We start from the raw sequence: 15631 nt of genomic DNA, 5'->3' as shown, positions 1-15631 counted from the left end.
TAGGTTTGTTTAGATCTCTGGAGCTTTCACAGAGGAGTTGACAGAAGCTTTATAATGAGTCTCCAAGCCCTTTTGTCCCCTGGCATAATTTGAAGATTTAACAAAACAGATTGAAACAAGTTTCCATAGACCAGATGAAATTTATTTACATGTGATCAAAAAGTTTGAATCTGTCCTACTACCATCTATGTGGTTGGTTTACTGAATTCAAATGGGTTCTTCCTTGAAGATAAAGCATCTTCCTTCTGAGGTGAACTACCCTGCCCAGGGGCATTTGGCTCATGTGTCCATGTTGTCGCTGTGGGGTGGGCAGCGTGCTTGGAACACGCAGCTTGGCTTTCCATTCCCCATCTCCCCTGGCTGAGGGGAAGAGGAGGAGTGGGCTGGTGGAAGCCAGACAGGTTAATGACATTTAAATCCTGGAAGCTGGGGCTTTGCAGGTGGAACTACTTATAAAACAAGTCATCATATTCTCTCCGAGGTAGTGGTTTGCAGCTGAAAACTGGCATGTGGGCTTTGTGTGGGGAGTCCTGTGCAGAAATGCTGATGTTAGCTCTGAGAGTGGGTAAATCCCTGGGGTTCTGGGGTAAGGAGGTGGCTCTTTGTCCTCATCCTCGTTGCAGGTTTGTGATCCACTGACACTCTTGGTGAACACAGAGTTCAAGCATCCAGGGACAGGCTGACACCAAGAGCCAGTTGGGAGGGCTGGCTGGAGGGAGCTGTGGCTGCTGAGATGATATTTAACCAAATAACACAGGAGGCTCCTCACTGTAATGCCATAAGAGCATCCAAATCCAGACCAAATCCATAGCCAAAAATGTGGCCAGCAAGCCTAATTCTGTGAGCATTTGTAGCAGTTCTCCTGAAGTGAAAACTGATGATGGTTCAGCACATCCCAGATTAAGCCTAAATTGCTTCAGAGTAATAAAAGGTGCTAATTTGGCACTATCATGGTATGAGTGAAAACCAAAATAGTGAATGCTCTGCTTCACCTCCGTGCCCCTACACAGTGTATATCACATTTTTGATATTGTCCATCATATGTTGCCAAGAATGACTCATCCGTTTCAAAGGAAAGCATCCAGATGTAACTAGAGAAATTTAATTATGGATTCTGTGTGTTCGTTCAAAAATATTTTTTTTTCTCTAAGGGAAAAAAGATGTTGAGCAAATAATACTATATTTAGAAGAGAACTAACTTACTAAAATTATAGCTGTACCAATGGATAAATAAACATAAACTAGTAGCATGAACCATTAATGAAAGATAAATCGTATGAAGGAAAATGACATATGTTTACAGTTTTGGCAGGATTTAAAACAGGGCATGTCTCCTTATATACAGCAACTGTTTTAACAGCTGCTTTTTTTTTTTTTTTTTTTTTTCTCCCCCTCCCCTCCCCTAAATTATTTCAGGTTTTTGAGTCATGATGCAAGAATCTGGGACTGAGACAAAAAGTAACGGTTCAGCCATTCAGAATGGAGCGAGCGGTGGCAACCATTTACTAGAGTGCAGCCTGCGGGAAGTGAGATCAAACGGCGAGACACCTTCCGTTGAAATTGGGGCTGCAGATTTAGCACATCTCCAGCAACAGCAGGTACTGTAAGATGCATTACAAGTTTCCTACCTACAGGAAAAGCATGAAGGATTTAACCCCCCCTTCCCAAACCCTTTGTACTTGCCAGGCAGAGGATGCTTTTAGGACTCGCCTGTGACATTCTGTGCGTTTTTGCCCGTAGGGGATTGCAGTCGTTGGTGTAAAGGGAAACCTTGGACTTCTCTTCCGGGGCTCCTTTTTAATCATTCCTTGGAAACACCCAAAGATCAGGGCTTGCTTCCGTTGCCTGAGTGTGTTGAGTCTGGTGGCGGCAATTGGGTGAACTGCTGTATACAAATAACTGGTTTCCAAAATATGTCACTGGGTGGAAAATACACTAACGTTAACTTTTTGGTTTTGCAACAAATTTTAGTATAACCTAGCAACCTCTATCAACAGAATGTTTTCTATTAGTGAGGAAGGCTGCAGAGGTATCTGCTGCGCAAAATGTCAGGATAAATAAATAAATACATCCACGTAAGTGTTCCTCAGCTCAGAAGAATCAGAACCAAATTGTGCGTTTTGCCTTGGTATTCTAATTAGTGTATTTTCTGGGAAGTGACCAAATTCACCAGTGTACATTATCCACATAATACGTTTTGGCTTTTTCTTTTCCCTGATAAAATTCTGAAGCCCTCTGAGGAAATTTTACACCAAAGTGCTGGGCATGTATCATTAATGTGTTTGGGAACAAAGGCTGCAGCAGAGCCACGGTGAATGCACTAACGCCTAACCCTCATTTTCTCTAATGCAATAAGGATTCTTAAAACCTTTTAAATAAGCGATTGGCAGCTGGTTAAGACTCCCTTAAGTGTATAGTGATCTTTTTAGCAGGTTGTTGTGGAGAAGAAAAAAAACCTGTGCTCAAAAACAAAGCAAAGTGAAGGCTTGAGGAGGAGCAGGACACCCCATTTGCCAATCTAAGACAGAAAGCTGCCATAATTAAACAAGTCAGAAAAATGGATGATACTAAATGCACAGACTTTGGTTCTTTCAATAATTTCGTCCTACAGGTTTTTACTTGAAGTGAGAATACCATCAGTGAGAAAATCACAGCCATGCTGAATTCATTACTGCAGTAGTCACACAAAACCACGGATAAAATTTCAATAACTGCAGGCCACAGTTGAGTAAACAGTTGCACTGAAACTTAATTCCTGTTGACTTTTCCCTCATTCTTTGCCAGGGGCACATTCTGATTCGTAGTGCAAAGACAACAGGGGTTACAGCTTTGATTAATATAGGACAGTAGAAGAGGAGTGGAACAGTAAAATACGTTCAACGCAAAGGTCTCGTCTTAAAAAAGGCTTCGTATCAAAATGAGTTAATTACACTGTGTTTTCCATAGGAGCACTGTGGAATTTTCTAGTGAGGCTTTGTGCAGAGAGAAAACAGGGAGGGGGGATCATGCAGAAATGTGCACACTGTGGACCAGAATGGCTCAGACCTCTGCTCCTCCAGCACTAACTAACCCTGTGCCAGGGCTTCTCCATAGCCATCCCGAGGGCTCAGGATGTCTCAGATGATGTTGTCACCTCGCATGTAACGGCTGGTGTCACTCAGCTGCCCATCCTGTCAATTAAGGAGTGGCACCCATTCATTCCCAGTCCTCCAGCCCTCCCCAAACAGAGCACAGACCTGAGTGCTCAGGGCTGGGGACAGGACTGCCGGGCTTGGGATTGCTTTCACACAGCTCTCATTTTAGCTTGCAGTTTATTTATCCTCTGCCAGTACAGCCAGTGTGGTTGGGGATCTTGCTTTTCTCCAAGTTCTTCAAAGACCTTTATGTTCTGTGTTTGAATTCTGCTGTTAATTGGTTTTGATGACTAACTTCTCCATGGAGTTTATCTTTTATAAAGCAAGTTGATTGCAAAGTTTAAAACAGTTATTAAATAAAAAAACAACCAACAAACCAAATCCTGATAACAATAAAAGGGTAATCAGAACTAGCATAAAAATATCAATCTTGCTGTTTGGAAAACATTTTTAAACGCTGAAAAGAAGAAAACCCCGTTGTTTTCAGACAGCTAATGCAAGCATTTACAGATACACATACAACATGGAGCATAATGTTTAGATGTTTCTCCGTATACAACATATGCTCTCAGGTCACTTAACAGAATGCGTTCTACAAAACACTCCTTCAATACAAATGAATGAGTTCTGAATTAAACAGCTATTTCTTAAGAGCATTTCATTCAAATCTTTTCATTTTGCCACCTGGCACTTGTTTTGTCTGAAAAAAAAAATTAAAAAAAAATCGGTGGTGGGTAGTTTGAGCTTTGCTGCTGTGGTTAGTTGTGTGTTCCCATGATCACATGGCAGAACAGTGAAACCTGCATGTACAAAGGCTTGTGAAAGCATCTGTGCTGAATTTAGGGTCACATTTTTGGTGACATTTATGAATTTATTAGGACTAATAGCTTAGTTAGTATGAGAGAGGAAAACAGAAATACTTCAGGGTTTTTTTAGGAAGTTTTAATGGGTTTGCTAACTTGTAAACATTTTACCATGGAAAAATATGGAGCACCACAGATGTTCATGTGTTTGCAGGAGAAGTGTATGGTGTGATCACTCTTTCTGTGAGTACAGGGAGGACTTGTAGGACAAGTTTTATGCTTCCCATGCCATGTTAGGGTGATCCTGCCATGCAAGGAGACAGAGAGTGATGTGATGCTCAATTATTTTAGCATTAGCAATCTCATAAAATGTACTGTTAAGCTGGGAGTAGCAAATGTGGGGATGAGTTATGCTATTTATAATAAAGCCAAGTAACTCCAGCTGATGTTTATATTGGTAAAGTAAGAAAGGCAAAGCAATACAAGTGACTCTTCAGGGATGGTATGTCTGTGGAAGAGTTGGGTAAAAGTGGAAATGCATATGGAAATCATACTCAGAACCAAAGTATAAGGGAAAGAGAACTTCTTGTCATAGTATTTTGGCACCTGCTGGGGGTGGGAGAGGTGGCCTTCCCACTGCTGCTGACTCCACAGGTCCCAGAGGTCAGCATCTCATGGCAGTGACTGTCAGGATGAGGTGGAAGGGGCAGGGGTCTGGTGACCAGTCTGGAGTAGGTGTGAAGGTTACCTGGATCACTGTAGTTCCTGAAGAGATGAAGCTGGGATTTGGTGTGGGGTCAGGTAGTGGGGCTCAGGAGCTTTGTCCCAGAGTGCCCACGGAGGCAGAACCAGGTGACAGAACAGAAAACCTGGGGACGAGGTACCAGGCAGAGTCTGGCAACATCTGCTGGCTCTGAGGCATCATGAAAACATCTGGGAGGTGCGGAATGGGTGTTGGAGTGACCCACAAGCTGAAGGTCAGGCTGGGCGAGGGAAGCTTGGGCATAAGGGATGTAATGATGGGGTGACTCCTGCCTACCAAGCAGTAATAAATAAAGACTCATAGGGACAAACTGCCTTTTAATGTTCATGATCACAGCTGTAGTTGCTTCAGTGGTTTCTGATGTCTACTCAGATAGAAGGTTTGATGCCTCAGTTCTAGACAGTTCTTTTTTTTTTTAAAAGCTTATAAAATAAATATTATTTATTGCATTTTATTTTTATCCTCAGGACTATTCATTAAAGTGTTCTTCACGTTATTAGCAGTGAAACAAGACTATGAATTGAACAAAGAGAATGATTACAAAGTTGAATCCTGATGTATAGCAGCAAGACACCAAGTGCTGTGTTGCATGGTGGCAGAAATACAAACCTCTCCACATCAATAGCCAGATCCACTTTGATACTCTAACTTCAAGTACTGCCCCACGAGTATAAAACCCAGTATCTTTGTCTAATCCAGAATGCTTTTGAACTTTGAGGAGGTATGACTTTAATAGTAATTTGTTGACAGATTAGCTGCAGAGATTGCAAAGGGTTTATTTTGTAAAACTGGCAGGCTCCTATCAGTGTTCTCTTAAGGAAAAAAACACACACTGGTGTTTTGCAATTGCTTGCATTTATTGACAACCTGCGCTGAGCAGGCAGAATCGGAATGTTTGGATAATGTAAACCTATAGCTTGTCTGATGGGGTGTAGTGTACTTTTAGGTAGTGCATAGATTGCTTGATAAAAAGGGTTACAAGGTGGCCGTGTTTATGACAAACTGGAACAGAAGTAGAAAACACAACTGGTATGTGGAGAAAGAAGGAGGAGGTTTATGTAAAGAATCATGGGGAAGTTTCTTTTCTTCACTTTGTCTTTGAGCTGAACTATACTGTAATTATGAAGTGTCACTTCAAGCTTTCTGAAGAATTCAGATAAATACTGGTTTTGCCATGTGTCCACCAAGTAAGGAGAGAAGGATTTTTTCATTGGAAAAAAAAACCAATGTTTTTTTTTTATATTCTGTTTTGTTCTTTTATTCAAATAAATGCCTGCAAGTTAAAAATACAATTTTGTTCATACATAAAAAGGTTTGATTGGCAAAAGAAATTTGGACTAGATTCTGGTCTGTGCCCAAGTCAGTGCCTGCAGTTGGGCTCTTTGTGGCATCCTTGTGAAGATGCCATAGTTGAGCCCTTTGGCAGTAGTTGTTGCATGAAATGTTGAGATGTGAAGTGTTAGATCGAGGGAATCAAACTCCAGAGGGAATATGTGGGTTCTTCAGATTTTGTTCATGTTCAAAGACAAGGAAAATGTACAAGAAATGGGGGATTTGGTGTATTGTTGAGAGGCTGTTTTAATTGTGCAGATCAAAACGAAAATTTGACTAGAAAGAAATCTGAATATATCACAGTGTATATGAAAGAAATGCCTTTTTTTTTTTTTTTTTTAAATTGGTGAGCTTCATGTCATTTTGCAAACCCGTGAGGAGAGGTTACAAACTGCATCAGGAGTTTTACGGTCCCATTGATCATGATGTGGACTTATCTCTGTAGAGCAAAACTGCTAAATTAGATCCAAGATAAAGTCTTTGTTTCATGTTGACATAACTGGGTTAGACCAAAATTGTTTGTTAGACTTTAAGGGAGCGTCTGTGTTGAGTCATTTTGTCCAAAGAGACATAAAGCATAATTATTAAACTGCTGTTGCTATTGAAGGAGCCATTTGAAAGTATAGATTAAACTCCATGCAGGCTATTGGATTGTGTCTGATTTTGTATTGTAGTACCCTCATAATTGAAGAATACAACATGGTGAAAAGATGACTGCATTTGTAGAGCTTCTGCTGTTTCATCAGAGATTGTGAAAAACAACTTTATGCTCCCAGTAACTTTGTGTTTTTTATCATTCAGACTTTCCCCCCAAGTTCTGCCATCTCCCAGCATTGAATGGAAGGTGACATGATGTCTTTTTAGTCATTCAAATCTAATAACTTTTAATCTGAAGGTTAAGTAGTGAGATATAAACTAAGAGACGATAATATCAATTTTATGTTCACTGAAGGGCACAATATACCTCTTTCTAGTAGAGGGAAAATTGTGCGTAAAATGTCTTTTGCTTTTCAGTGGAAAAGCTGTGGCTCTGAGAGCTTAGGAATGAAGCAGCACTGGAAAAATTAAATAAGTTTTAACATAGGCTGGCTACCTTGCCTGGGTTTTAGAATCAATGATTTTTTTCCCTTAATAATTCAATTTTTAGATCAGTTGTCAATGAACCATGCTGAGAACATTCATGCAGCATTCTCTATCCTCACTATTGCTAATGTCTGTTACAACTACTTATTGACACCAACAAGCCCTAAATTTTCTCTAACTGTTGAAGGGTAAGGGGAAACTACTACTTAGTTGCACTTGCTGAGATTATTGTTTTCTCTTTGTCCTGGTTTTGTTTTATTTTGCTTCTGAGGTCTTTGATAAATAACTGCATAAACCCAAGTCCTCAGAGCACCTTGACATTGGCACCCAGAGCTCTGCTGTTGTGTGTGCAGGTACAAGCATGGACTTGCAGAAGCTGGATCATTAGACATGTAATCACCTGGGTTATGTGCACATCCAAATCCAGAAGTCCTCTGTAGGCTGTCCATGTCTATTTCTGTATTTATTTATTGTTTTACAATAGCTGCTTTTACTTCACCTGGTAAATTAGGGTCAGGCAGTAATCATTTAGGTTTCTGTGGGCTCTTTGAAGGGATGGAGCTTCTGAAATATGTTTGCTGGGTTGCTTTTTAGCCTTGCATCCCTGTGAAAATTCAGCAGTGGTGTGTTTGTTCACAGCTGTTTTCGTAGGTGTGCACTCTCCCCTTATATTTGCTTATGCTTACTCATAAGCAATAAAGTTCCACATTCAGGAGTGCTGTTTAGGGAAAGTCCGCAAAGGAATGCTTTAAAGCTGTTAGCCAGCACGTGTATACACTGCAAAAGGCTTCCAGCAAGCATCAGATATGAATTAAAAGTCTATTTCAAGTGATTGATGTTATTCAGATTATTAAAGACTGTTCCTCCTCCAGTCATCTTCATACTTTAAGGGTTGTTTTATAAGTGGTGCAACCACTTATTTGTTGCAAATATATATATGCACACATATATATATATCTCAAACTTGAAATGGTAGTGTGCCTACGAAGGTGTAAAACAGCCTTTAATTCTCATGGAACTGTTCCTCATCATATCTTTGAACATTTCAAGACGCTTAAGCATCTTGTGCCTAAATAGAAGTACGTGGCTAGTCTGCTTAAGGTCACTGGTACATCTCATGCCTGTAAAATGAGGAATGTGCTTAAGTACCTCACTGAATTAAGGCTTAAGTAATTTCACACTAATACGAAGTTGCATGGATTGCTGATATTTTAGAACTAATTTAACTTTATTTGGGGACGCGCTGCATGTAGGGAGATTGTTTGGCAGTGCCTGAGGAGCAGCAGTGGAATTGCAGCTGTTTTCAGTAGGATAACCCTTGATTTCAGTGGGGTTTTGTCTGACTTTAAAACATTCAAATAAGAACAGAATCAAGTGCCATGGTTTCCTGCATTATGTTCTTTTCTCTCAGGGAGCTCCACTGGGTATCCCAGCAAGTGACAAGAATGTTAACAGTACTGTTGTAATTTATAACAGTGATGTTGTAAATAAAGATTGGGATTTGAAGTAAAAATGCAGAAGTTGTGAATACTCTTCATGAGTTTATTTAACTGCATAGCACCCCATTAATTAAAAAAAAATTAACAGAAGGTATCTTTTGGAGGCTTAGTGTAAACAGTGACATTATATAACGACAGTTTTGTAGGATAGTGTTGCTTGTTTTGCTGCTGCATTCTGTATTTTGTTAGCCGTGCTCCCTACATTTCCAAAACATAAACTATATTTGCAACCTGTTTTAAATAGTGCAAATATATCTCTTTTTTCCCTGTAAAAGCTACAGATTGTGTCTGTGGAGTGTACAGTCTCAGACATCCCTGAAGCCTGGGGCAAGTGCCAGGTTTATTACAAGTTGGGCTTTTCAATTTATTTTGAATCATTTTTTTTTTTTCTCTTTTAAGGGTTTTTGTTTGTTTTTTTGGTTTTGTTTGGGTTTTTTTCCCCTTTTTTTTCCCAGACTACTGAAAGTAGGGCTGGTAAAGTGAAGGTTGAGGGGAGTTGGGCTATTTAATCTCTCTGACAATGTGTTGTAAAACTCATCAGTGCAGTTCTCCCCTTTGCCCCCAGCTCTCAGAGCATGTTCCCAGGCAAACCAAAGAGAAGGATGCAAGAAATGGATATAATTCCTTGTGTTCTGTGTGCTGACCTAATACTGGTTCTCATTTAATGACCAGAGGATTGAGAACTGGGATGGTTACAGACAGAAACATCGCTGGGCATGCAGCTGCATGCCTGGAGACGGGTCATTTTTGTCTGGTAGAGCACTGCAGTTCCAAGTTTAGGTGACCTCTTTTGATCAAGCTTCAAGGCTGAACTAATTCTTGTATGCATGTTTGGGGCCTTCTTACCTTATTAAATAAAATAATCAGGTTTTTGAAAGGATTTCGTTCCTTTCTAGCAAGAGGCATCGTCATCGAGGGGCACAGCACAAATGTTTCAAATTTGGAGATGCAGAGCAAGGTCACAGTTTGCCTCCAGAATCTGAAGTAATCAGGATTTTATTTCAGATAAAACCTCTGGGGCTGATACTTAGAAAACACAACTTTTAACTGGCATTACGCAATTTGCTATGGGTCACTTAGCCAAATATTTGTGTATGGGTCTTTTTTCTTCTTTTTTTTTCTTTTTTTTTTTTTTTTAAAGACTTTCCAAAGTTCAGGTGGGATTTCAGGCTTTAACAAACTCTACCTGGAAATTAAGTGCAGGAAGGGAGGGGGAAAAAAAACCTTGTCTATTTGACTAGAGTGATCACAAGCTAAAGGAATGCGGTTGCTGTTGGCGTGCTCAAATCAAGTTTTCCTTAAATTTTCCTTGTTATTATCACCGATACCGAAAAACGACTGCCAGGAAAGAACTGCAACACCAGTGAAATGTTGTAAGACCACTGACTGTCTGGCATTCTTGCTTTTTTCCTCCTTTTTCCAGTAATCAGTGAGATACATGCAGAAATAGGGGTAAGGTCCCAAGCTGTTCCCAAGGACTGTGCGGGCAGAGGGTGGATCTTCCCCAGTGCCTTCTGGCATCCTCAATCAGCAGCAGACCCACGACTTTGGGAGGACTGGCTGCTCTCTCACAGATGAAGCTGAAGCATTTGTGTTCTTAAACTGTCACCGTTTTGTATTTCTGTTTCCACATAATTAAGTGATTCACTGAAGGAGAAAGGTCAGACAGGCACAGGGAAGGAGAATGGAACTTGTTAGAAGTAGTGGGGCCCAGCATTTTGCAGCAAAAGTTAGAAACGAGATGGAGCATAGTTTTTCTCATGGATAAGAAAGCATTTGGAGCACTCAGATCCTCACAGTCCAGTCTCAGCAGTCTCCAGGAGAATTCTTCTGGCCTCTGCTTAAATGAGAAACTTGATCTACAGATGAGCTCACCTAGAAATAGCTCTGGTTTTGGGGAGAGTGGCTGCAGTTTATCCTGACTTCGTTGTGTGGCATTGCATACCTGCTCTGCTATGTCATCCCTCTTCTTCAGGCTCAGAGCAGGAAGGACAGGTGTGTGTGGAAAGCAACTGTTCTGGATTTTGTTGGAAAGCTCAAGTTGAAAGCATCCAGTGTGCTGAGTGTGCAGGTGTGGGAGCTCTGTGTTTGGGGCAGGGGTGCTCCATGTCTGGAAGAAACCCCAAAGTCTCTCCTCTGGAGCAGCTGGCTGTGGCATTCACTTGTAGCTGTGGGTAAAGTGCTTTCTCTGAGGTCACAGGGAGGGTTTGGTACAGCTAAACCTCCCCAGTGCTTCATTTTAGTGCCTGTTCTTCTCTCTTGATAGCTGTTCTGCTGGTTTCTTCGTCCCAGACATAGTATTTGGATAGAAAAAGCAGTTGTTTTGTTCAGGGAAAACAGTCTCCTTGCTCGCCTTCCCATAGCTGTAATGCTGTATTACAGATCTGAGAGAAAACCCTCCAAGTCAATAAACAACAAAAAGCAGACTTATCTTTTATAGTGTTCTTGAAACAAATGTAAGGTTATAACACTAAAGCAGGTTTTATTAAATCTAGGCGTGAATCCATATTGAAGAAATAATCCACTGCTTCTTTTCTGCTTCTTGTCTTTTTAATTAGCACTGGCAATGGGATTGTTAGCTTTTAAGATATGGTAAATATGAGCCTATTAATATTATTGAATATAATACTCAAGAAGGTGCAGGGGAGGCTGGTAACTGTAGCTGTTTTATGGAGGAGCTAAAAGTGGGCTCTCTGCTGTTCCACACATCTTCCTTTATGACTACTGGGGTGAAGCCCATATTGGCAGCCCTTCCCCAGGTCCCTGGAGCAGCTGTTCCTGGAGCAGCCATCCCAGCAGGTGGTGTGGGACTCTTGTCCCTCAGTCCAGTCTGGCAGGATGGGTCTGAGCCCCTTTTCACAACAGTGAGTCTTTGGAGTTTAATATAGTTCTTACTCATTTTCTTTGAGAAATTATTCACCAGTTCCTCCAATTAATGCTTTTTGAAGTGTTTTACTCTTGGTTTCAGTCTCTTAACTTGGACAAGGACTGGATTATAAGGGTTTAACAGTGATTAGGTCTGTTTACAGTATTTTTTCTTGCTCTGAAAGGTACGGTGTTTGCTTTGAAAGGGGTTTTATTTTGCAGAGTTTCTGTTGACCACCTGCTTTTTTTCATAATTGGTTACAAGGACAATTGCTAGGCATAATAAATAAAAGATATGGCCTTCCAAGGCTGTGTCATAGGGACTGTACGTCAAAGATTCATAAACTGCGAGCAGAAGTATGTGCCTCTCCCTGGGGGCAGGGAAGCGCGTGCCGTGTTCACGTTTGGGGATCCTTCCAAGGTCACGGAGAGCCCAGGGTGGGAACTTCTCCAGTGCTGGCTGATGGCCTGGCTGGGCTGCAGCCACGCTCAGGATAGGGCAGCCCACCAGCCCAGGTTTGCTGTGAACTCCTCTCCAGTGATAACATTTTTCTTTGTGGATTTTGGAAAATTAGACTTTTTTGCCCCAGTCTTTTCATGCAGACCGAAGGCTGGAGTAGAGTGTGTCTGATCTGTGTCTCAGCAGTCTTGTCAGTGTTGCTTTCAGTCCTGCCCAGGTCTTTTGGTGCTCAGCTCTCCATTAGGAAGTTTTTTGCCGGTACCTGACCAAAAGTCTTATCATGGAATCATGGAATGGCTTGGGTTGGATGACACCTTAGATCATCTCATTAAAACCGCCTGCCATGTGCAGGGACACCTTCCACTAGACCAGGTTGCTCCAAGTCCTGTCCAGCCAGGCCTTGGACACTTCCATCATGGATCACCTGCATCTTGGGCTGACCAGCACTTGGAGTTCAAAACAATGTAGATAAACTCATGTTTAAAAATGTCAGGCCTCAATTGGTTTTCCTAGTGGAAACTCGAACTGGATTTACATGAAAAGAACATCCTAGAATGGGTGTGCCTGGAGACCCCTCACAGTAAGCCATCCCTGTTCCTTGCTGTGTATCCCATTTCATATATTGGTTCTTCCAGAAGTATAATTTTAGCCCAAGGAAGTCTGTTTGCTGTTGTTTCCAGGCCACAGTCTGGTCTGGGAAACTCCTATCTTTATCACACATTGTGTCCCACCACGTCCAGTCTTGTATTATGTTGTCCTTGGAGCAAAAGATGAGCCAATGAGTGTGTTTTCCCTTTTAATTGTATATGTCAGTGATAAATCCTTTGAGAAGACTCAGGCCACGTGTTCCTGAGGAGACTGCACTTCAGTCTCCATCCCAATCACTGTCCTTCATCACTCTCTTAAATCTGAAGGAGAAAACAGGAGGTTCAAAGGGAGACATGGGATGGGGGTGTGAGTGAAAATCTCATTTCATGTTCAGTGCACAGAGTCCATCCGGAACCCCCCAATAACTGCCTTAGCTGAGCCTCTGTCATTTGGAGGCCTCTGTTCTGTCTCTGCCAAGTCCCTGTCGTCCACAAGACAAGACATCTGCAGTACATTTGTTTAAAGCAGGGAGATGACAAGCATTGAAACAGATGTTGGAAAGCAGAGCAGCAAAAGGCCTGTGCTCAGTGAATGGCCCATCGGGCCGGGGCTGTTTGATGGCTGATTACAGAGTGAGCCAACTGCTCCTTCCGAGCAGGCTGCACCCAGGAGATCCCTTGGTGAGAGATGTACTTTGCCAACATGCGGTGCTCCCTTTGTCATTGTGCCTTTTCAGATGTACCTGGGGAGAGCACAGGGAGCGGGATCCTCATTCAGAACCCCTTAGATGAGTAACACTCTTGCTTATCCAGGCTGAATTGATTCCTGGTTTATGAGTTGAACCATTGGAAAGCATCAAGAGCGTGCCTCGGCATCCAACAGCCACTATCATTCATTAGTTTGAATGAAAAGCCTGCACAGGCTTTATCAAAGCTACAGAGAGTTTTATCATGATCAACATAAAACAATATTCTGTCTGAAACCTCTGCACCATATTGCCGTATAAAAAGCAGCTAATGTCTAGTGATCCTTGGTATATGAAGCAATTCAGGTTTATCACAAGCTGACATATTATGCTTTGACAGCAAAGAATCCCTTTTGTACCTGATCTCATGTTTCCTAAGACCAGCTTTTCACCTCCTCTCATCTTGTCTCTAGGAGCTGATCCCCTTGTGCTGGGGAGGTAGAGCTCTTGTTAAATGAACTCCTGAAACCTGGGAGTATTTACCTGTTAGTCATCTTGGGCAAGACACGAGCTTGCTGAGTAAGGGAGCCGGGCTGGGGCTCAGTTGTTCAGTGCTGTGGACAGGAGCTGGATGGAAAACTGGCCCCTAGCAGGAAAAAAGTACCCCTTCATGATCTCCTGTGTTTGATAGGCATCCTGCAGTCATTGCCAAGGACACAAGGGCTGCCTCCTTCCCCAGGGTAAGGCACGGTCAGGTCTGCATGTGGTGCTTTCCCAGAGCTGGAGGGGCTCCTGTGCCTGGGCTGGAGCGCTCACCAGCATGCCCTTCACATTTACAGGGGGGCTCTGATACTCCACATGCATCCAGACATTCCACTCCTATCTTACCTAAGGGAAGGAGAATGGGGCTCTCCAGGCTGTTTGAGCTGCCTACAGATGTGCTATCTGCCAAGGAAAGACTGTTAGGCTCCATCACATTTCCGTCTTGTCCTGGTTGAGGGAAGGAGTGCCTCTTCTTCTATTCATTTTTTTTTCCCATCTCATTGTTTTTTTCTTGGTGATGTTCCAGACAGGCAGTAGGTGACAGGCACATGGGGGGATTTTTTGGGTGTCCTGTGCAGGGCTGGGATGATCCTGATGAGTCTTTTCCAACTCAGCATGTTCTATGATAGCCTTGAAAATCATTACTGGGTTGCCCCAGTCTTCACAGGGACTCAAACCATTTACCAAAAGCATTTTATAAAAGGACTGGCTCCCATATGTCCAAGTGAAAAACACTGGACTGTGCTTGAACCTCCTTATATCATTATTGTTTATCCAAAAGGATGAAAGGAAGAAAGATCCAGGACACCTGGAGGGATGAAGGGAAGCAGAGCTCCTCCGTGCCTGCCCTGCAGATTCCTTACCTGACCGGCCCATACTGAGCCACAAATGGACTGCAAATCTTGCTGCCTAGCCAGAAGAGCCAAGAGGCAATTCCCCTTCTGCCCCAAAAGTCACTGCCATCTGCAGAGACAGGGAACTGCACCAAGGGACTTTATTTTCAGGAAATCTTGCTAGTACCACTGTTTTGCAGGTAGCAGCCAGGACACTGCCAGTGGTGTGTCCCATCCAACCTTTTCTCTCTCTCTGGTGGAGCTTTGGTCCTCAGGTCTTTGTGCTCCCCTCATCTGAAACAACACAGATACTGGTCAAGAGTTAATGTCTGCCAAGGCTTTGACCTGAACATGGAATTGAAGGGGAGCTAGGTGCATGAGTATGTTTTTGGTCATCTAAAATGGACATTCCACTGAATAATGAGAATTTTATTAAGTGTAAAAGAGTTGTTATTATTTATTTAGAAGTGTATTGTTCCCAGACTTGTGCTTACCCTTCATGAAGCTGGCTTTGTGACTTAGCAATGCGGTCAGGAGTTGGACTTGATGATCCTTAAGGTCTTTTCCAACATAAATGATTCTGTGGTTCCAGCTTGTCGTGCAGTGCTGGCTTTGGGCTCTGCTAGGTTTGGTTCTGCTTGGATTTCCCTAAAAGTTTTGCAGAGGCACATCTGGGCAGATGATGTGTGACACCTGAGACCACTGTGTCCCTGCCCAGAGGTGGCCCAGGGCTCTCCCCACCGGAGCAGGGCCTGGACAAAGATCTCTACTCACATCCTTGCTGTCCACCACCTCTCAGGGCTTCAGACACCTTTTTCCTTCCTTCCTGAAATGCCATAATTCAGGCAGCATGTGTGGATTCAGACATCTACGTGGTGCTTGTTGAAGCCAGCTGAAAGCAGAGGGCAGTGGAAGGTCTCCCTGCCCAGAGCAGGAGGGTATGAAGTAGATGATCTTCCAACCCAAACCATTCCAATCCATTCTAGGATTCTCTGATACGATTCTATGAAGATTAAAGGGATTGATTGATGTGAGCAGATTCC

At 42.5% G+C, this 15631-nt stretch overlaps 1 protein-coding gene across 13 annotated transcripts in view; it reads left to right on the top strand.

Annotated features, from left to right (window-relative positions):
* The window catches only part of FOXP1 (forkhead box P1), a 373214-nt gene that overhangs the window by 210535 nt on the left and 147048 nt on the right, over positions 1-15631 (top strand). For all 13 annotated transcript variants that reach the window (XM_033517465.1, XM_015640593.3, XM_015640594.3 and 10 more), the window contains one exon: positions 1417-1598. In XM_033517465.1, the coding sequence (XP_033373356.1) occupies positions 1428-1598 (171 nt within the window). In that variant the 5' untranslated portion in view covers positions 1417-1427. The remainder of the gene's footprint in view (positions 1-1416; positions 1599-15631) is intronic.

Source organism: Parus major, chromosome 12 (assembly GCF_001522545.3).
Source record: "Parus major isolate Abel chromosome 12, Parus_major1.1, whole genome shotgun sequence".
NCBI lineage: Eukaryota > Metazoa > Chordata > Aves > Passeriformes > Paridae > Parus > Parus major.
This window is presented reverse-complemented; position numbering and strand designations above follow the sequence as displayed.